At 34.7% G+C, this 23,332-nt stretch overlaps 4 protein-coding genes across 4 annotated transcripts; 1 reads left to right on the top strand and 3 right to left on the bottom strand.

The window, feature by feature from the left end:
• Positions 1–409: 409 nt before the first annotated feature.
• LOC111019947 (uncharacterized) lies at positions 410–3,832 on the bottom strand. The gene is made up of 6 exons (XM_022296467.2): positions 3,634–3,832; positions 3,391–3,519; positions 1,285–1,541; positions 919–1,009; positions 759–825; positions 410–671 (listed from the first exon to the last, which is right to left on the bottom strand). Exons 2-6 carry the CDS (start codon positions 3,393–3,395, stop codon positions 618–620), a joined length of 474 nt encoding a protein of 157 aa, XP_022152159.1. The 5' UTR covers positions 3,396–3,519; positions 3,634–3,832; the 3' UTR covers positions 410–617.
• A 5,924-nt stretch (positions 3,833–9,756) lies between these two features.
• On the bottom strand, positions 9,757–11,046 carry LOC148208843 (uncharacterized). The gene is made up of 2 exons (XM_088117806.1): positions 10,408–11,046; positions 9,757–10,325 (listed from the first exon to the last, which is right to left on the bottom strand). The coding sequence occupies exons 1-2, from the start codon at positions 10,592–10,594 to the stop codon at positions 10,078–10,080; spliced, it is 435 nt and encodes a 144-aa protein (XP_087973932.1). The 5' UTR covers positions 10,595–11,046; the 3' UTR covers positions 9,757–10,077.
• Positions 11,047–12,438: 1,392 nt separating this feature from the next.
• Positions 12,439–16,663, bottom strand: LOC111016045 (phospholipase D alpha 1). The gene is made up of 4 exons (XM_022291295.2): positions 16,402–16,663; positions 16,061–16,159; positions 13,331–15,230; positions 12,439–13,032 (listed from the first exon to the last, which is right to left on the bottom strand). The coding sequence occupies exons 2-4, from the start codon at positions 16,151–16,153 to the stop codon at positions 12,599–12,601; spliced, it is 2,427 nt and encodes an 808-aa protein (XP_022146987.1). The 5' UTR covers positions 16,154–16,159; positions 16,402–16,663; the 3' UTR covers positions 12,439–12,598.
• Positions 16,664–18,737: 2,074 nt separating this feature from the next.
• RBL5 (RHOMBOID-like protein 5) lies at positions 18,738–21,828 on the top strand. The gene is made up of 5 exons (XM_022291309.2): positions 18,738–19,265; positions 20,045–20,208; positions 20,752–20,927; positions 21,123–21,379; positions 21,483–21,828. Exons 1-5 carry the CDS (start codon positions 18,964–18,966, stop codon positions 21,553–21,555), a joined length of 972 nt encoding a protein of 323 aa, XP_022147001.1. The 5' UTR covers positions 18,738–18,963; the 3' UTR covers positions 21,556–21,828.
• Positions 21,829–23,332: the final 1,504 nt, after the last annotated feature.

Below are 23,332 nucleotides of genomic sequence, written 5' to 3'. Positions count from 1 at the left end.
TTGTGAAATTATTATCTTACGATATTATATAATTTATAATGTATTATATTTTACATGTATTAATTTTAGCAAAAAAAATTAAATATGTTTAAAACATGAAACACTATACTTATAAAAAAAATGTTATCAATTTAATCTAATAATACATTTTAAAATTCTAAAAACACTTAAAACATAAAAATAAAGGTTGTTTTTAGAATTTATATTATTTAAATGACAGAATTCGCATGCCAATTAGCCTCTAAAATATCGTCTATACTATTTTTACCTTCTTTTTTTTACCTTTTTAACTCAACTTGTCAATAAAATATTTTTATACCAAAAAATAACAGATTTTTTTATGTTTTGTTTTCGTGAAAATTTATGGTTAAGGTTTGTTTATCATCACTTGGAGCAAAAGGAAAAAAAATGCAAAAATAGTATTTTCCATCATAGCTGATTTTGATTTTTCTATAACAGAGTTATGATATAAAAACTCTACAGCAATATCAAACAAGGCATAAAGGGAACCAAACCAAGCATCAAGAATAGGCAGCAGGGAAAATGTTCATCTGAATGCGTTTCAGCAAAATACAAGGCAAAGAAAAAGGCCCACTGCAGCTCATTCTTCAAAATAATCAATCATACAACCCTTCTTGTTCCCATACATCCACAAGAAAATCTACCATTTCCTGCACGTTTTGAGCAAACGTCAATCTACGATTAGATTCAAGTCTGATTTCCAGCAAATGAAAGAGTTTAGATGGGTCGAAACGTACGCCGAGTGGGATAGGTTGACGGAATAGCTTGTTGCTCCCTAGTAAATTCTCATAGGTTGCATTCCAACTGCAAGAGGAACCACCCAAGTAGGACTATCAGATCGACATCAAAGTACCGATGTTTGATTTTATTGATCTGGAATAATAGAAAGAAGCTTACTCTAACTTGGGTTCTTGGAACTGCGATGCTCGGTTCTCGGACCGTTTATTCCCCGACCAGCATTGCCTAGTTTGATTCCACAGAAGAAGGCCTACCACCAAGATCCAAATATAGTTACTTAAGCCAATGTCATTCTTCAATGCAATGGGATAATCACATAGAAAAATTAAAGAGACTTTCGGTTTGTAAAAAGGTATAGCAAATGAACAGATTGGTGAAATATGCACAAGAAACTTAATCCATTAAATCAATCTATTTACGGTCCAATTCACAAAGTGCAGTTTGGCTCATGATTTTCGTTCTAAACTATCTTGTGCACAACCAATTGAGCGACTGAAGGTTCTGAGAGAGCAGGGAGAAAATCACCATGATTTATAAACTCCGAAGTATTGTGTACATTGCCTGAGCTACCGTGCGGATCGTGCATCTGGTTGATTGTACTCATTGATGACATACTTCCTTGTGATTGACCAGCACTGTTGTCCACATCAAATGTACTAGTAGTCCAGAAATCCTCTGATATGCTGGGTTTCTTTAGTCCACGACATTGAATCGGTAGACCTTTCAATGGATTATTCCGCTTAGTTCTTAGTTTCGGCTTCGTGCAGCTTCCAAGACAACCACTGTTCTGTTACAAACCAAACGTGATCATATAACTGATAAATACCGGCTCAAATATTCACAAGACACCTGAAATTACCTTGTTTCATCAAATCAGGACCAGGGAACTTGAAGACACTATTCATATTCATCACATAAATAACGATTTTACAGTGGAATTAATTCCTTAGTTCATCTTCGTCAAACAAAAAAGTCTTCCAAGAATCAAAACTTCTTCAAAGACGTGAAGGTAATACTAAAAGGCAGATATCTGCATTTAAAAAGGAAACGTTTGGGAAGGGACTGGAAAAGTTGAACCAGATTTGACTACATATTGTATTTTTCTGTTATAAATGATAGCATAATTATGATTCATAAACAAGTAATCACTTCTTAGATTTAAAATTATCATATGGTTAATGGGAAACCTGATGATCTATATTAAATTTAAAGCTACTGAGTATGATGCAAATAATACAAACTACCAGAGTATCAACAGATTGAAATGGTTTTGAATGAACAAAAGATTATTGATGATAGATGCATCCTCACGAACCAAGGTTTAAGCTTAATGTCCATCCGTGCATTGAAGTTAACAAGTGGGTAACACGGGGTCATTGATACTAGGCATCTCCTCAGAAACTAATTATAGAAAAGTAGCCTACCATGCAGTAGGTGATGTGTTAAGATAAATTAGGTGTGATTACTTTTTACAGCAGACTTGAATTTCACCTTACTGTTTTATTCATCTATTCTTAACCTTTCTCGACAGCTAGGTGGCAGAAAACTATTGGCCTTGCTTGGTTTTCTGTTGTAGAATCTTGTAAAGGTTATGTTCATCATTGAACCAAACATATATGATATACATAGTAATCTGGAAATTCTGCTACGCAATATTCTTATAGAACCTTGTCTAGATGGGTGGGTGCATCCGAGATATACATCTGATCTAACCTGCCAATCCCTTCCAAATTCCAACCATGTAAGCTAGGGAGAAGATGGCTAACAAATAGTTTGATGGGACACTCAGAAAATAAAACATGAATTGTATAGTATCTGAAAGATTTGAGAACTTTAAGTTTTTAAGATGACACAGCATTTTGCATCATATGCCAACATTCCATCACTATTGATATTTGCACAGCTGAGACAAAATCAATGAAAACCCCAATTCTCACATAGCAATAGTCATGGCAACAACTTCGTAAAATCATCACTAGATTCGAAAACTTTTAGTTTATACGTAAAGGTAAATTTAATATTTACAATACGTTCTCAATGCTCTGCCTCACATGTGGGCTTAGATGTTAACACAAAGCTCAACGTGTGAACTATTAATATGAAATGTGGAAAAATAACATTGAAGAAGTTTGAACTTGAGAAAGATACCATGTTAAATCAACACTACACTTAGAAGCTTAAGTAGTTAGCTTTTCAATATAGTCAACAAACATCAAGCATGGCCAAATATAATGGAGAATTTTTTTTAAGCAAATTTAAGCATAAAGTAGCAAAAAGTGTGAGATGCCTTATCCTTTAATCCTTTTAATTAAGCAATGGAGAATACAGCCGCACCAGGTAATCAGTTTGTACAAGTTCTTAAGAATCCTTTAAAATTGAGCTAAATTATTAGAATCTTAATAAAAGAAGCTAAACCAAACCACACCATTTCCCCCCCTTCTCTTCCGATCCTGTTTGCAGTCAAAAGCAAACTACTCAAGTGCTGAATTTCATTTTGATTCCTCCCAATACACCCAAGAACTTAATCTATTCTAAAAGTGAATCGGGCAGAAAATTACCCAAATTAGCACTGCAAAAACAAAGAGGAGTCGCCGAGACAAAATCATCAAAAAATATAATTAGAAAACTTACCCCATGAATTCAAAATACACAGAAGACCCACGACGCAGGAGCCTGGGCTGCGAAATTGGTAAGGATTTGCAAGGGAAAACAAAATCAAAGGAAAATTCGATTCCGGGAAAGAAGATCAAAGAGCAGCTCCTGACAATCAGAAGACCCATGGTATGAACGATAATGCACTTCAAAACCCCTCAATTGAAACAAAAATGGAAAATTGAGAAAATTGAAGTTTGTTCAAAGGAAAATAAGAAATACCCTTGAAATTATATGTCACCGTCTATCACTCTCCGACCTCCCTTCCGGAATCGAAAGCTCCCCACTCTTATCCCCGCTGCCTCTTCTTCTTCTTCTGAAACTTTCTTCTCTGTCAACTGGAAGGGAAAAAAAAAAGAAGAAAGGGAATAGAAAGGAGACTGGAGAAAGATGAAAAGCTTTACTTTTATTCCTGCAAACAGGGCTCGGCTCAGCTGCTCTGCAGTTTCCTTTTCTTTTTTTCTTCTTTTTATTTCCCCAATAAATTTTAGTAATTACCACAAGAAAAAAAAGAAATTGTATTACAAATAATTGTAATATTCGCACCAACGGGACTGATTAAGTATTTCGTCAACTAAAAGGTAGTGTGTTTCAAATGCGACGTTTCTGGATAAAATGATAATTCTTGATGGAACAGATTTCGATTAAGCTTGGAGAAGTAATAACTCTAAATAAATCTATCTTCTATGGCAAAAATTGATTTCAAAGTGGTGTGAAAATTTATTAGTGATTCAAGGAAGAAGATAGATTTGATAATGAAACTCAATTGATAATATTTTATATAAGAAGAAAATGCATAAATACGGAAGTAGAAGGAATCATTCTTATGTGACACAAGAAAAATGGAGTTGTTAATACTTTAATGGTTATGTAAATTAGCACTCAAAAATTTGAACCGAAGAGTACCTGATATAGGTGGAAAGAATTATTCATAGACCTTTCCATTTTGAGTTGATTTCTTTTTTTTTTTAGTGTGTTGAAACCCCACCCCTAAATATTTTGTACTAAAAAATTGGATTTATTTTTTATGTATACTAGAGATTTGAATTTGATATCTATTTGGTCTCTCAAATTCCAAAATCTAACCTAGTTAAATGAAGTATATTTTTATTAATTTTATATTATTTTTAGCTTAAAGTGTTTTTTCTCTCTCTCTCCTTTTCTCTCCTCTTTATCTTTAGGCAGGTCTCGCTACCCCGTACACATCCATATCGGGTTCGGGAGCCTCCTCAACGGGAACTTCTACTTCTTCCCGTGGAGGCAGATCGAGATCAATGTCCCACCAAGGGAAAGAGTTTGAGCTCGATGCGCCTGAACCCCGAACCATCTTGACCTCGGCTAAGTCCGGGAAGCCGCTTACCGTCCGTCCACTCATCCCAAGAATCAAAATCAAGTCCTTTGAATTTAAAGAGAATGCGAAAAGCTAAAATCAAAAAAGAGATTTCTTTATCATAAAAATGAATAAGAGGTTGAGCTCAACATGAAACCAAAACCTTTTTTTTTTATGTTGAGAACCCCAAGAAGATCTCGTACTCTTTCATGTGGAATCAGCTCGTCGAGTACCGACGTCTCCATTAAAATAATTTTAAAGATTAAGGGTTAAAATGAAACATTTGAAATAATATAAATATAATTGAAATATATCTCAAAGTTGAAGGGCATAATTGAAACCACTTTTATGTCATGTTGGATAAAAAAAAACTTCCTTCCTGAAGATGGAGGAGGAAGCTCCTCCTCAATTCATGTATGGTCCAATAGCATATAAACAAATGTACTTTTTTAATTTTGTATAATTTCTATATAATCCACTCGTCTATATACTATTATACCATATAGAAATTAAGGAGGAAGACCTTCAAAAGGGAAATTTTCTCCGTGGGGTAGTTCTTTATTGAGGGTTTCTCCGGCCTAGATTTAATCCTGCGATTTTAGTGAGAGAATAAGACTTCATAAAAGCAATCTTATACATGTTTTTCTTTTTCTTTTTAAGTAACAAGTACCTCTATTTAATACAACTTATTATCACTGTGTTATATTAATATTTTCTTCTTTACAATTGAAAGTAAAATGGAAACTTCAACATTATTATTATTATTATTTTGTTATCCATCTCTTATTTTATTGAGTTCATGTCACGTTTGGGTAATAGTGATAGCACAGTTTAATTAACAATCTCAAAAAAGTTGATTAATCAAATATTCCGTCTCTAATCTCGAGAATAATTTTTTATGGACTCAAATCATTTAGAATTTTAATTGACTCACACAACTAAACAAATAGTTGATCCCTTCTGCGCCTTTCGATTGTAAATTTAGTTTCAATGATTTTATGAAAAGTTAAATTTTATATTTAAAAAAAAGTAACTTCAATCGTTTTAATAGATAAATCATCTATTAAAAAAAATATTAATTAGAATATTTTTACTGAATTTTATTTTTTAATAAATTATAGGGGAAATTTAAAGGGTAATATGACGTGACAGGGAAAACATGGCATGATCGGATGGTTGACACCTTTCTAACTGTGATGGGTTTATCTTTCCTTTTTCTTTTATCTTTTTCTTTTTTGTCCACTTTAATTGATATCATGTGAACCGTCCAAATGATATCAATTTGCCAAATATAATTGGTGGGTCACATGCATTTTAATTTACTTATAATTTTATATACATCCACCATATATTATACACATAATAAGAGTTTACATTAGGAGAAAACGTACCTCTCTTGAATTGAGCATTACTCAGATGCCATAATCATTATTTGGGGTGGAGTAGCATATGTTGTTTTGACCAAGGGGTGAGCAATTTTCCAAGAACGAATCCACTTTACTAAATTTACGAGGTGAAGGAGCGATAACTTCGAAGCCTAAAATATTTAGAGCAGTTTAATATTGTTGAAGATTTTGTGTTGTACAATTCATTCAAATGAAAAAAAAAAACCTTAGGCACGTAACTCAAAAATCTCGAGTGTCAACTTGTTTGAAGAAAACTCTTTTAGAGCCTCGCACAAGCTAAGTTTGTAAATCAACAACAAAGTCAGTTATGGAATAGTCTTTTGGTTTGATTTCTCGTTCTTGAAGACTTTTGGTACTAGATTTTATAGCGTACCTGCTTTTATTAATAGAGAGAATATGAAATATCTCATTGTACTAAGTGGATGATATCCTTAATGTTGATAATTTCAATCATTTCATTCTTATGATTGTTCAACTTAAAAAGGAAAAAAAAAAGAAAGACAACATACTTCTTGATCATATTCTTACCATATATAATATTATCTACTTTAAAATTAAAATCTCTCTAATAGATATACTATTACTTTATTGACACGACCCGTCTCCAAACACCTACTAGTTCTATAACAAGTCGTGCCGACCATAAACCCCAACCCACTATAGAATCTATAGTTAAATTTCTTTCTAAATTTCTAAAACTAATTTAGATTATTCTCTAATATATATAAACATAAAGTGTAACATAATTCAATTCAGAAATAAATATTCGCTCATGACTTCTAAACATGCTGTACAACCACAACCAAACCGTGACTTCTTCCCCTTATAAAGAATTCTTTTTTTTTTCTGCAAATTCTACCACCCAGGTCTGTGATAAAAAACACATAAATTGAAGCTAACTCATCAATACGTATATTTATGGAAACCAGAAATCCAAGTTCAACGTCTATTTTAAGAGAGTTCACAGGCAAAGCAACAAACCCAAATACCATTTCTCTCCGACCTCTCTTTCTTCCCAAACCCTCGAATGAAAACAACTTAATTACCACTTTTCATTAATTATTGTTGTTGGTTCTTCAATTCCGATTCCAAAATCACCATCAACTTCTGATTTCAATCTCTGTTACTTCAACCATCAAAATCCCTTTTTTTCGTAGCTCTCTCTCTTCGATTTCACAACTCATAAATGTTTTTTTTTTCTTATTACTTCCTTTCTTTTCTTTTCCTTTCTTTCTCTTTTCTTTTTCTTTCTTTTCCTTTTTATTCTTTCATTTCCACGTGTTCCTTTCCACATCTCACACACAAGCACCTTTTTTTTTAGCGGGTCGTGTCAGAATGGTATCAAAGTGGAACCTCTCCCAGTAAGATGTGGTTCGGGGACGAACCAAAGCAAAAGCTGGTGGACATGTAACGCCCGAATATAATGAATCGATACCACATCCGAATAAGAGGGATCTTGAGACCATATAAAGTATGGTTAAGAAAGCTTAAAAAGCATCTTCCTTTTTGTAACTCAATCGTAAGAACTCCAAAGTTAGGCGTGCTTGACCTGGAGCAATATTCGGTTGGGTGACCTCCTAGTTGCTTTACTAGGAAGCATGTGAGTGGGGATGACAGAGAGGTGCCAAATCTAGATTCCGAATTTTGAGCTCGGAGCGTTACATTTATATACTACGTATCAATTCTAACGTAAAGTTGGTGTGGGATTACACCTTCACATTATTGTCACATATATTAGTGTCTCCCTAGTGAATGATAGAGTTGGATATATTCTTTATTTTTTGGTATGTAATATATAATACTTTAGAGAAAAGTATATTTTTCTTGCTTGGCACAATCATCTATGGTCGAGCCATCTTCTTCCACATAGGTACTCGTCTATCATAGGATAATCGAAGGTTAAACATTGTCCAAGCATTGGTTATTTAACCCATAGTTATATGCATCTAAGACGAATTATCTTAGGCCAACTTGAACATAACTCAATTAGTAATGATGAGATATCTTGGAAGCTCTTGCTATTCATAGTTATTTTTGTAAAGATTTCAATACGATTTGATTGAGCTATATGTGGATAGCTTCTCATTTAAGTGATCCAGGTGATTTTACACTAAATAGGTATCTTACTTATCAAAGTTTATTCAGATTAATATACAAGTTTATAATATACATACATATATATATAGTGTGTGTATATAGTTTTTAATAGAATTATAGAATCTTAGAAATTCAAAATTTTCAACTGCCAACCACTTTTCAAGAAAGAAAATTTTAAAATACAAAACACCAAATATATTGACTAAAGAAAAACAGTACCAACTACATGACATGAGACCCATATTCTCAAAGTCTTCCACCCTACCAAAATTATGAAATGCATAATGACAAAAAAGCCCTTGGTCCATCCAAGCATTAATTATTAGAAGAAAATGGTCATGATATATCCTAATTTCTTTCCCTTTGTAGTATAACATGTCGGGGGAAGAATTTTAACTTACGATCTTTTGACAGGAGACATGAATAGGTTCTCATATTCTTTATTTTATTATTATTTTTATCTATCATATTCTTTATTCAATCTTGGAAAGCGAAGGAGTCTAGTTTCTCTATTTTTGTATTCTTCATTAATTTAAATACTTAAATATTATTAAATTCTATGGCTAAAAAACCATTTAATTAATTAGTGCGTTTTACTTTTCCATGTCTTTTCAATAATGCAATTAATACATCATTTGAAAATTTTCTTCCTACCATTAATACTTTATTTAAAAAAGGTGGTCCATTAATTAATACGTGCTACGCAAGTAAGGTTTGTTTTTTCCTGAAAATTTTACAAAAATAATATAAATAAATATGTAAGTTTAAATATAGCAAAAGAATTAAAAATTATATAAAAATAGCATAATGCAAATTGCAAACTAAACATTTAGGTAAGGAAAGTCACGCATGTGCTATATATATATATATATTTTTTAGGACAAATTTGTAACTATGGATTGAAATTTCTTTAACTTTTTTAGACGAAATACTTTGTTAAATGATTTACCTAATTAATTATAATTTTTTTTTAAAACCAACTATTCAACTAATTAACAAAATACTAAAATATCAAAATTCATTCAACCACAAAAATATTCTAAGATAGCCACAAAATTAAAAGCACCAAAATATTCAAACTTTGACTTAAAACAACACCTACAAGAATAATCTCATCTATCCTAGTAAACAGTCACATTTAAAAATTAAACTAATAGAGGGAACTAATTTTAAAACTAAAAATTTTAAGTTAAATTTAATTCGCTGAGTTAAATACGTGAAGTTTTTCTCAAAAATTAAAATTAACAAAAGAGAAAAAAAGAAAAAAAAAAAACGCAAAATCAAAGTCAAAAAGTCCAAGTTCAAACACAGCCTTCAATTCTCAGTCAAATTCAAAAAGTTCAATAAATAAGAAAGAGACTTTTTTTTTTTTTTTTAATAAAGAGTAGTGTCAATTACAGCTGATTTTTCTTCTTCGATTTCCCATTTCTTCTTCTGCAACATTTTCCGGGAAAAGAAAATTCCAACTTTCTTTCCACGATCGAAAAGAAAACCATAGAAAGAACCAAAAAAGAACCCAACTTTTTTTTTTTTCAACTTTCCGATCAACCAAACAACATAATTACAATTTACACCTGAACAAAACCTATCGATTGCCCAACATCCGACCCAAAAAACGAGGCCAAAAAAAAAAATAAAATCAAAGCTTGGGCAGAAGACCTTCACTATTTACAAAATTACAAATCCAAGATCAAAAACTATGAACAGAAAGGAAAATTACAAAACCAAAAAAAAAAAAAAATACAGAAGAAGAAGAATCCAACCCACCAAAGTTTCGTCTTTTTGTCTTTTGTCCTCTTTTTTTTTTGGTTTGTATAATGTTGTTCTTCTTGTTCAATATGAAAACCCCACCCTCTGAGATCGATCTCTGAGAATTCCATTATAGAGAGCCACTCGATTTTCCGGCATTCCTCGGACTTGAATTCCGGCAAAATCATTTCTGCATCGTATTCTCTTCAATTTTCTGTCGGTTTTTTTCTTAAACTCCTCAACATTAATAATCTCTCCCTCTGTCACCTTCTTCTTCTTCTTCACATTCTCTGCAAACTGTACTTTCTTCTTCTTTCTCTCTTTATTCCCCCCTGCAACAAACCCCCAACAAAAAAAATTCAAAATTTCCCCCAAAAAATTGAATATTTTCCCTTTTTTGTTGCCTAATTGTACCTGAAGAGAGACATGGGCGAAGAATCTGAACATCGGGCTGGCGGGAAGTGCGGCCGTCGTGGAGTGGCGGCGGCGGCGGCGAGATGTCGGGCTTATTATGCCGGAAAAATGAGAGAAGCACCGCCGTGCTGGAGACGACCATGGCGGTGGCGAAAACCAAATTGGAAGAATTCAAAATGGACGACATGATCGGCTCAGAAAAGGGAAGAGTTTTTTTCAGACGGATTCCGTCGGCATAAATAAAGAAGAAATTAAAAAAAAAAAGAAAAAGAAAAAGCTCTGTTTCTTGTTTGTGTTATTGAGAATGTAGAGAGAGAAACAATGAGGAGAGAGAGTAAAATGGTTGGATTTTGTTGAGAGTGCACCGAATGGGAGAGTGGAAGAGGGGCTCAAAGGGTCAACTTTTAATGGATTTTTAAGTCCAAAAATGGAAAAAAGAAAAGAAAAAAGATCAAAAAATTAAAATCCAGACAGAAAAAACAGGGGATTGCGGTTGAAATTTTGAGGAAAGATAAAGAGGGACAATGATTCGTCCATCGGCGGAGGATTTCCAAATATGGGCATAAAATAAAAGAATCTATGGATCAACTTTGAGATTTGGAAGAACAGACACAAATCTATCTATTTTGATTTTTTTTTCTGGGGGGTTGTTTGTTGCTGCTTTTAAGTTTTAAGTTGGTAGTGAGATTGTGGGGTGTTTGGTAAATGTCAATGAATTTTGTCATTTTTTTTAAAGTATTAAGTTTTTTCTTTATTTAAAGTTTCAATAGATTATTTTGAACCAACGATTGATGTGTGACGTGACAATTAATATGAAAACTTGTTTTGAAAAAAAGAAAAATGTGGAAGATGCTATCATTTTTAAAAGAGAGATTAAAGCAAAATTGGGTAGACAATGGAAGCAACTTTGTTGATGATGGACGAAGAAGACTTCTAGAGTAAAATTACATAGGAAATGTGGAAGAAACTTCCGTGTTAATTACTACTTTGTTCCAAATTTTATCATGTCGACTTTTTGTTTAAATTATTAACGAATGTTTGCAATTATACTATATTTTAAACGTTCGTAAAAGTTCAGGGATACATATATATATATTTTTTGAATAAACAAATATCGAAAATTTTGAAATAATATAGATATCTTGTAAACAAAGGCAAAATTCATGGTGGTTTTTTTTTCTTTTTGTAATTTAGCCTTTTTATTTCTCCATCTTTGATATTTTAACCAATTTCTATTTTTATCTCCTTAATATTTTTTCTTGTTTATTTGTTGACCTATTTTATCTTTCTCTTTTAGTACAACCATGGTGAGGGTAAAAATCCAACAATAAAGTAATTGATGCTTATTTACTGGATGTTTTTTTTCCTGATAATTTTTAAATTTGGTTTATGAACTATTAGAATTATGTCTATCTAGTTCTATACTTAAAAGTTTGTTCAAACTAACTTATTAGCATATAGCATATCTCACATCAATCCGATCTCAATTCAATCATTTTTGCAATTTTGTTGTTTGGTATGATATTTTAATAAAACAAATGACTAGTTGATAAAAAGAATGTGTAAGAGTTCAAATCCTCCGCCCTTAATTATATTTTAAGAAAAATCTCTTATCCAACGTAGTTTTAACAAAGTGAAATTTATAAGACGTGTACCGTGATGTAACTCTAAATTTGTGTAGCCGTGAAATGAACAAATCCATTTACTACGAGATATAGTATTAATGTAGATTCAACTTCTAGAGACAAATATAGTCTCTAAACTCTGGCAAATATTATCTAAAGATCTTGATATTAGGATCATAAACGGCCAAGTTTATCTGGAATGCATCACAAAAAAGATAAAGAGTTTGTGGGAAAAATCCGAAAAAAGAATCCACCCCAAGAGATGAGCTAATTTGGGAGTGGCAAAATTGTCCTTTGCAAAAGGGTCAAATTTTGCATATAAAAACAAGCATATTTGCATCATCACTCCCCATAAGACTCAGAGTCTGGGATTATGAGAACGAAAACAAGGCAGCAACAGCAGCAATACCACAAGAAAGTTAAACTAAACATTAAAACATCAAAAGACACAGCCAAAGTTACATTAACCAGTATTGAAGAATAGAACTCAAAGTCTATAAAATGTCTTCGGAAGTTACAAAACAAGATATAAGTTTCAATAACCTGTGGCCGAGTAGGAAATATGACTAGGTAGTGAGTATAGGAGGGAGGAAGTCAGATTTGGTTCCGAGTATGCGGGCTTTTGTGTCAGGGAAGAACTCAAATCCCGGGAGCTCAGTGATTTCTCCTTCACTGGATACGCCTATGGGGTAGCGGAGGAGGTGACCGGGTAAGTCCCTCTCAAGTGTCTCGCTTGAGTATAGATCCCAATATTTGTCAGCAATTCTGTTAACCTTCGCGGCACACCCTTCACTTTCTGGCTGGAGGAAAGATTCATCAAGCATACCAAGGTGTTCGTACCATAGGGCCATACGGAATCCATGAACTTGACCACGAGCGGGTTCACGGATTGACAGATGATATGGCTGATAAGCTCCCATTGCTATCTCAGAGTCCCTTGCACCGTCCATGGATCTCTGGTTGATATTGGCTGATCCAACGATTATGTACTCGTCATCAACTGCAATAGATGTTTAACTCTTGTCATTTCATAAAAGGAAAGCAAACATGTCCAGAAAACAAAAATAACTCGTAGTTAAGTAGTTAGCAAACTTCTGCATTCCACATTGAAGAGTAAGTAGTCACCAGTCAAGATTAAACTTCTTATCCAAAAGGGATTGAAAAAAAAGGAGAAAGATAAATGATTTTATGATAAAACTGAAAATTTGGTATGGAAGTTAAAATTGATGTAAAGCTTTAGTGTTGAACTGAGCTACTTAGGAATCATGTTAAATAACACACATATCAGCATTGCTTACCAATCATCATCTTGGTATGAACATAAATCATGAAACGCCTGGCCTGCTGAGCTCTCAAATAATCAGAATCGTCCTCCGGTGTTTCTGAAGGTTCATATTCTCCAGACCTCTTGACTTCTCGGTTGCCAAGACAGAAGAATGTCAAGTAGTTACGAGGGTCTTCATCGATACCGTGATCTCTAAGAGCCTGAATCACGTCTTTGTACATCATTTCCATTGTTCTCCTTTGCCAATCTAATATCGCCTGAACGGATCCACTTTCTGGAATTCCTTCTGGCCACATTGGGAGAACTACATAGACAGTGAACCTTTCACCTGCTTTAATCTTACTAACGATCTTAAGGGAAAGCTCCCTTGGGATACAATGCAAAGCACCAATATCCTCAGGCTTGATATTATCAGGAGACCATCCAAAACAACTTCCAAGGAAATATTGGTTTTCAATATAAATAAAGTTTTTAGCTCGCCGAATAGCATTAATGTAAGCGTCCTGAATGCTTCGATCAATAATGTTATCTTTCCCACTGATAAGCCCAGCCCTAGCAGCATCTTCGGGAGTTTCGGGGAAGCCAAAAGCTGCCCCACCATCTATTGATCTAAACAACTGAACATTCCAGGTTTCGTGGTCATCTGGATACATAACAGGAGATGGAGGAATAATTATTTCATCAAGTTCTCGAAGCTGCACAAGTACATCCTTCCCACCTTGTTTCTTCCACCGTTGCTCAAAATTGAACAAGACATCCCAGGCAATGGGCCCTTCAAGCCGGGAATGGATGTCGTGCCAAGGTTCCCTTGGTCCACCTTTTGTGATTAATGCACCAGGAAAATTTGGTTGATGGAAATCGTCATGATGTGCAGTATCCAATGTCCTGAAAAGGGAATGGAATGGTGTGTCATACCTGCCATCGCAGAGATCAAGACCACCAATGAAACTTACAATTCTCCTCCTATCCGATTCTCCACTAGGCATTGGGCTATCCACCACAACAATCTTCTGATGATGAGTGAACATGGTAGAGATTTGTAAATCTTGAACAATGCTTCCACCATCGTCAGGATTTCGAGGGCACAAGACACAATGCACATCAGTATCTTGAAAGAAATGTTCAGTTTCTTCATCATGAGTAGCCATCAGACCATCCTTTTTTAGTAAACCGACAGATGTTCTGTCATCCCAGACAAGCATAAGAACTCTGACACCTTCACTTGCTTTCTTCTTAAGCAGCTCACCAAGCATGATGTCTCCTCCAGGCTTTGGCCTCCTTGAGTCCCTTACTAAGGCAATTTCTGTATAAACAGACCATCCTGTGATGTAGATCAGGTGCTTTGCGTTTTGTATGGCATCAAAAATATCTTCCCAACATCTGTGGGGTGCATAATGCTTTCCTCCAGCAAGAGGTATTTTAGGAACAAAATTATCAGGGATATGAGCATCTTGATACAAAGAAACCTTACAGCCTTGTCTCAGTGAGTAATATGTATAAGGGACTCCAGGAAATCTACGACTTCTTATACCACGACCCCAATTGCGATCCTCAGAAACACTGAAGTATTGCATTTTGACACGAATATTAGGTTCTCCTTCAATTGGTTTTTTATCTTCATCTACAAGTGGAGTTGATCCTTCATATACCTCCCCATTTATGATGTCTTCCACAGGTATATGTGCCCGTCCAATCAAAGTTGCACCAATGGGATTATCATCCTTCACGGTGAAGATAACATGCGATGCCCTATGGGCACAGTAAATATGAAATGATTCGTACCATCTTGGGTTAGAGGGTTCATTTTCTATTATCCGTGTTCTCCCAACTCTAGCCTTTTCTAAATCTACTGTCGCATATAGTCTGGAAACTCCTTTGCCAAGTCCAACAGCCTCCTCAATGTTTTGCATTAACTGCAATAAGTGTTTCTCAAGTAAGCCATTTGAATGACAGAAAAGCAGAAGGATAGATTGGTAGATAAGAGTGCCATTTTTTTTAACATTATATAAATGTTGTCCCCAGGCTTACCATGTTGTAGGATAGATCTTTGGGCTTACACCATAAAAATGCATTACATTCACAATTCAACTAAATCGTAAACTGACTCTTAAAATACGATGTAATAATCAACCTCTTTACATATGCCAGCAGAAGAATATTAGAAAGAACATTTACCCCTCTGAAAACACAGATCTATTATCACATAAAAATTATGTATTATTTTTTTAAATCCCATAATTTCAACAAAAAAAAAAGGCAACATTTCAAAATTCATTTAGTTTCGCCATCAAGTATAAGCATGGAGCATAAACCTTTTAATGTTGAAAACCAAGATCCAGAGAGGAATGATAGGGAGGAAAATTCAACTAAAAGGAAAGGGTTGGAAAGACAATTTACAGATCAATAAGAACCATCCAAAAGAAGGGTTGGAGAGTGAAGGTAAGTAGGCTTCCTGTTCACTCCTTCCAGCTAAAACATAGCGATAATTTCCTCTCCTCTATTCTGTAGCTTTCAATACCTCTACAGTGACACAGTGACCACGCCCAAGAAATGTCCAAAATATTATCATCTCAGTAATTAGCCTAGAGCAACGAACTCAATTTCTCCGGAGTGAAGAAAGTCAAATTATACACGTAAGGACTGGGGGGGAATCGACAGATATGAACATCACAAATCGGCGACGCGACAGAATTTGAGATCAACCACAATACAAATATTTTTCAGTAAACAGTTAGAGATGTACCATGCTGAAGACATTGGATCCACCACCAGAATGCAACCCCTCGACTTCATAGATAGTGACGTGAAGCGTCCCGTGAAGCAAATCACCTTCCATTCTCACCTACACCACCGAAAACAAGTTCCATCCACTTCAAAAGAAGTTGTAAGAAGAAACAAAAAAAACATAATCCACCAATTTTCCAGTAAAACATAATCAGGCGAAAGGATCAGATCAGAAACACACACAAACAGAACATCCAACAGCGTGATCTGTTTGAAAACGAAAAGGAGCGGTGAATTGAACTGAAAATCACACAAAAAAAAAAACAGTAGACAGAGTAAGAAAGGGATTGGAGAACGAACTTGGATTTGCAGAGAGATGCAGTGAAATTCCAACGTCTGGGAGCGAAGAACCAACGAAGAGATCCGAGTAGAGTGTGAAGAGAAGAGATCAGATCCGATGGATTCCTTGGGATTAAATATGAGGAAGAATTGAATGAAAAATGATTGGAATGTGTGAATGAGAGAAAGTCAAGAGACATGAACGATCCGCGAAAGCAGCTGAAGTAAAGCTCCGAAAGTCCCCCACGAGGAGACGGTGAACGACGGGATCGGCAATGCGAGTGGATTTAATTGTTTATTTATTTAATTATTTTTTATCCTTTTTTCCCCCCTAAATTGAAAGGAACCGTGTCTGTGGGCCATTCATAAATGGAAATGGGCCTCCTCTTTTTATTTCTGTCTTATTTTTTGGGGTTATTTGTTACATTCCAAACCGGTATTTTCATTTTAATTTTGTGGACTATTTCAGAATAAAGAACGGCATAATATTTCAACTTATTTTTTTTCTTCTTTCTCATTTATTAGTAATTAGTAATTTTCTTTATATATATATATATATATATATATATATATATATTTAGTAAAATGTGTGGGGTGAGAGATCGAAGTTCAACCTCTTGGTTAGAGATATATTCAAATAACCGCTGAGTTATGCTCGTTTTGGTGTAACTTTTTTTATATTTCAATCGAAACATATTGTAGAACATTAGGTATTAATTGAAACATATTGTAGAACATAAGGTATTAATTGTTATATTCAGAGTTAGGATACCAATTTAGCATAGTTTAATAGATAAAATACATATTATCATTATAAAGTTGATGACTTAATCCCCACCACGTAATTATTGAAATTAAAATTATTGAACTAAAAATAAATTACGTTATTAAGAGAAATTGACGTAATATGTCTATAAAACTATTTTTTTTATTACTACAACAAATGTGAGAATGGGAGATTGAATCTCCTACCCTTAAGAAATGAGCCGAATATATTAGCGTTGAGCTAAGCTGATATTAATGTGGCTATTTTATTGTCTAACTACACCTCGTCAACTTTAATTTTTTTACAACGCAGTTAATTAATATTGATTTAATGGACATATTACGACATTTCTTTAATAGTTTTTTCGTAATAGAAATTAAATAAAAGTATATACTATAAAATTTAGTGACATAATTGAAAATAGTACAAAGTTGCCTGATAGAATATATACAAAGAAAAGTTTACTCAAAAGATACAAAATTCAAAATTGTTATGTTGGCGAGGATTCCTAACATTACAAAGTGAATTATTGAATAATTGAAAACTAATCATACGTTGAAATCGAATGCTTTGAAAAATAAATCTGATTGTCCAACTAAATTCAATCCAACACCCATCCACTAAATAGACCAAGATCGAACCTAAATAATCGACTAATGTTTTATTTTATGAAATTAAACCAAACAGACATATGTCGCTCTATCAAACCAACTCAATTTAATAGATGGTTTTGGTTATCTTTCATTCCTCTGACATAAAAGGGACCACACAATTCACAATATGATCGAAATATTTACCTAAGGCCTACTTCCCATAATATATTTATTTTTCTTTAAATAGTCGCAAAAGTATACTTTCAGTACATGTCTACATTTTCCTGGAAAAAAAGGGGTCCATATTAGCATTTTATTACACATAATCAAAGTCATACGACCCATTTATTAAAACAAAGTAAATAAATAATTAAAATAGTTATTTTTTTATAGTAAAGGACTAAAAATTAGACATTTGGAAAGTTGATGGATCAAAATATAATAAACTAAAAAATTAAAAGAATCAAAATAGAGCTTTTGAAAATTTAGAGTCTAAAATAAAATAATCATGAAAGTTCTTCAAAGGTTTCTAAATATATTCATAAGCTTATAAAATATATAGTTTCAAAACTAAATTGTTAGGTTTAAATCCATTTTCGTCCTTAAATTTTATAATTTTATTCAATTTTAGTCGTTGTTACGCAACCCTTAATATTGAAAAATAATTACTCCGTTCGGAACAATCTTATTTTCACCATCACTAAATGTTTGACAACTAAGACAGGAATGTAAAAATAAGAATTATTATTATTTTTTTTTTATAACGAGTCTTCAATTTTATAAGAAACAAGATTTGATCGGGAGTCAAGTATATTTTTTTAATATTTACCTATCAAATATACACATTAGACAATGGACCCGTATTTGACCCGACTTTATATATATATATATATATATATATATATATATATATATATTCACGTCCATGCATTAATACATGACGCAATAATCCATATGATAGAAGAGAAATCTTAAAAAGAGAATGAAAATGGGAGAAGGGAAGGGGGGCAATTAGGTAATATGAGAGTTTTCTATTAGCGGGAAAAAGTACCTAACTTAACGAACCACCCACACGCAGCATAGCCAATAGCAAGAATCGTTCGTTGGCTTTTGGCTATTTCCCCTCTTTCTCTCACTCTAACAACTGGTGCACAATAGCATCCCTCCCCTTTCCACGCTATTGTGCACTGCCTTCGATCCCCCGTCGCCTCCGCCGCCGCAGCAATGGGGAAGAAGGTGTCGCCGCAGCCGCCGTATGACGACATCGAGTCGATGTCGTTCGAGGTCCGGAAGCCCCTGTCGATGCCGCCTCCGCCGAGATATTACCCGCCGCCGCCCAAGCCCTGGTTCCCCTGGCTGATGCCCCTCACATTTATCGCCAACATCGCCATGTTCGCCTTCACCATGTACCAGAACAATTGCCCCGCCGTCACCGGCCCCCGCCGCTGCCTCTTTTACCCCGAACTCGGCCGCTTCTCTTTCCAGCCCTTCCAAGAGAACCCCCTCCTCGGCCCTTCCATTAATATGTAACTCTCTAATCCCTCTCTCTTTCCCATCAATTCTTCTTCGTTTTTATGCAATTTTGAAATATGGGTTTTGTTTATCTCGATGAAATTTCGTAACCCTTATACAGAAAACAAAATTTTCTGGTTTCTGCACAAGGGGGAAAGGGGACCAACTTTTTCTTGCTTTTTTGTTTTCATGAATCTGTTGGATCATTCTTATTCATCTAGTACCAAATTAATTGGGGGAGGATATGACGTAATTACTGTAGTTTATATATACAGAATCCCTTGCTCTTGTATCTATGTTAAATCATCTCTCGACCTGAAATGTTTCGTTGTTTAAGTTGGTAGATTACAGCAAATTTAATTCTTGTTTTTCATATTCTAAATATTTTCCAGGGTTTTGAGCTTGGAGCATTAACACAAAACTCAACAACTGATTGTTCGATGATGTGTTAAATTTAACTTTTTATTCATATTTTCAATACTTTCCTTGCTTGGGAGCTTGAAAATTAACACACAAGAGGATCAATATCAATTGAGGAGGAAATTATATAATTTCATGTATCGGAACTCCTGTTTTCATACTATATTAGTCGCTCAACCCAAAAACTTATGTTCATTTATTCATATTTTTAATACTCTCCATCGAACTTGATATTTAGCACAAGGCTCAACGCAAGTGATTATCGATATTGGTTGAGAAGGAAATGATGCAAGTTTGAATACCGAACCTTTTGTTTTGTTTTTTTTTTTCTTCTTATTATTGATATTTAAGCTGTTGGAAAATGGTGTTGCAGATTGAAACGATATGGAGCACTGGACAGAGAGTCAGTAGTGGAGCATGGCGAAGGGTGGCGCCTGATTTCCTGTATCTGGCTTCATGCTGGAGTTGTTCATTTACTTGCCAATATGCTCAGCCTTCTCTTTGTAGGAATTCGACTCGAACAAGAATTTGGATTTTGTAAGCACTTCTGCAACTATTGATTAAGATTTAAACAGTCATAGTTTCATTTTTCATGACTTTCTGCACCTCCTAAAGGGAAAACAGAGATGTCTCTGTTTTTAAGGTGGGTTTGGAGTAATTTTATAAAAAAAAAGTGCTTTCATGTGAAAGCAGTTGCAGCTTCTGACTTTGCCTTGTGTTTTTAGACTGATTTTGAAATGGATTTTGTTGGGTTTGCAAAGTGAATGGAAACAAAGTACTATATTGACTAGGTAAGGAAATGATCCATAGTATATAGATGAGGATAATTATCTCTATTGATATGAGACTTTTTAGATGAAACCAAAAGTAAAATCACGAGAGTTATGTTCAAAACGGACAATATTATATCATTGTGGAGATATTTGGGAGTACGATGATACCATTTTCCTTAACAGGTTTTAAAGAAAATGTTCGGAAAGGGATTTAAGGTCATTTTTTCACCGTTTCAAAAGTCATTCTAAACTTACTCTGAAAGAATCTCTCGAAACCGATTTGATGATTCTTTTTTGGATTTGGCAGTGCGAATAGGCTTTTTGTATCTGCTGTCTGGATTTGGTGGGAGTTTACTGTCATCTCTGAATATCAATCCAGTAGAAAATCCAACCATATCAGTTGGTGCTTCTGGTGCACTTTTTGGGCTTTTGGGAGCAATGCTTTCTGAGCTTATCACAAACTGGACAATATATTCAAATAAGGTACCAAAAAGCTTAATTTTCCATTCCAATTTTCTATATTATATCACAAAAGACTGCGTTACACATCGGTCAATAGGAGATTTTATTTGGAACGCAATAGTAATAGACCAATAAAAATATGCCACATCTAAAAGTAACTCGAAATGCTCTTAAAGATTTTGCACTCTCATGATCTGTTTGTTAATGGATCTTCAGTGTGCAGCCATGATGTCTTTGATTCTGGTCATTGCCTTAAACTTGGCAGTCGGGTTTGTGCCTCACGTTGACAACTCCGCGCACATCGGAGGCTTCGTCTCGGGCTTTCTCCTTGGCTTTGTCCTCCTAATGCGACCGCAGTTCGGATACGTTAACCGCAAGTACATCCCTGCAGGGTCCGACGTGAAACGAACAGCCAAGCACCAATGTTACCAGTACTTCTTATTGGTTTTAGCTCTAGGCCTCTTGATTTTCGGGTAAAAAACGAAACGGCTACAAGAAATTGTATATTCAATGACATTGTTTTCGGTTATTTTCGTTAACTTTTAACTTGCCACTGCCTTTTTTTTTGTTCTGCAGATATGCTTCTGGTTTAAGGAGGCTATACAGTAACAAAACTGCTCCACGAGTATTTGAAAGTAATATTTTCTGAAGGCTACCATTGGATTGAAGCAAAATACTTTGACTTGATAAATTGCTTCTCTGGTGCAAGTTGATGAGGGGAATGGAGAGAACTTTGTTCTTTTTAATTTTTTTTCTTTTCTTTTCTTTTTTTTTTTTTTTCTTTTTAAAGTGTATACGATTAAAACCATTTTAATGTGAAGTTAATTTCTTCTCACTCGAAGTAGTAGAATAATTGTATGTAGGAAAGTATTACCACTTCTTTGTTTACAAGTGAGGAATTTCTTTTTGTTTTTGTTTTCAATCCTACCATTCTATTATACCTCTATTTATTTATTTATTTATTTTCTGTTTTGAATCTCTCAAGAGGAAAGATCCAATTTTTACTCTGAAGTTTCAACTTTCAAGCAATGGAGTGGAGCCAATGTTAGAGATTTAGTAATAGATTGTGATAACTTTGTTAGGTTTATGGTTCCTCAAATTTTTTGCTTTTGAATTGATGACATGGAAAGAAAGGGAAGGAAATGGATTAACTGGATTTTGGTTCATTTTGTAGTTGTGTAATGTGTGACTTTAGTAAGATGGAAAGCTTCAGGGAGGAGAGGAGAGCACCGAACTCTGATTCATCCACTTGATCTTTGCTCAATAGTTGGAACACCCGAAGGGGATCAGATTCAAATTGGAGCGGAAGAAGACCAACACCAACCGCCAAGAATAAGCCCTCCTGTAGCCGGTGGGCACCTCTAATTTCGGGCATTCCAAATAGTCCAAAGAAAAATAGAAACCTCTTCAACACTAAACCACAGATACACATTGCTCCACCAAGTCACGAAATAAATTAAGCCCATCAACCACACCTCAAGGAAGAGGGGAAGCCAGAAGAGGAAAATGACTCCTAAAGAGGCCGAACTTTCTTACAAAACCATAAAATATGAAGGGTAGATTCCCCCTTCATGCCACATAAAATACAAGTATTCAATATATCCACGCCTGAACCAACGAGTCTAATTGACAAACGGTTCAGACATAAATGTCACACAAAAAATTTAATTTTTACTAGGTGTTAGGGGTCAAATTAGGTAGACTAAAGCCTAGAAAAATAAAGGAAGGTTTGGTCCATAAAGGCAACTCATCACTCAAGACCAGCGCTAGCCTTTCGCATTGTGTGGCATTAACTCCCCCAACCACAAAATGAGGGGCTGGGGGAGGTCATCTGCAGCCCACCATCACCTTGAGTTTTAGTGCTGTCCAAACGGCCATCAACCACCTTGGGGCACCGTTTTGGGCCACCACCAATATGGTACCACTTTAAGCCTCACCATAGTGCGGATTTTAGTCACGAGGGACCCTTTCCTTTTTGTGCATCCATTGGTCTTATTATAGAGCAGAATATAGTGTGGGAGTTGACTTTGACCACCTCCCATAACTTTTCAAGAACCCGTTCACATTGCCACCAAAAGCTATAAATAGAAAGGGTCTCTAACCTTTCAAGGTACATCATTCTCTCTCAAACCACTCTTACTTCTCTCCTCTTAAGCTCATATACTAAGCATCGAAATGTGATAGGTTGGCATCACGCCGACATCTACTCACCTTCTATTTTTGTAGGGCACTTTCGCCTCAACTTTCAAACGGTAAGATCTCGTCCTTCTCCTGCTCACAACCTACCGGGTCTCGACTTCTCCCAGCTAACCCAACCTTTCTTTGGTCACTCGACGATCGATCCGATTCATCAACTCCAAGTCCGACCAGCTTACCAAAAATTGCATCAACACTAGGGATCTAAATCTTCCAAAAACCCTTCCACT

This window comes from Momordica charantia, assembly GCF_013281855.1.
Source record: "Momordica charantia cultivar OHB3-1 chromosome 9 unlocalized genomic scaffold, Mcharantia_2.0 BLBB01000009.1, whole genome shotgun sequence".
Classification (NCBI taxonomy): domain Eukaryota; kingdom Viridiplantae; phylum Streptophyta; class Magnoliopsida; order Cucurbitales; family Cucurbitaceae; genus Momordica; species Momordica charantia.
Note: the sequence above shows the minus strand (reverse complement) of the source record. Positions and strands in the feature narration are given on the sequence as shown.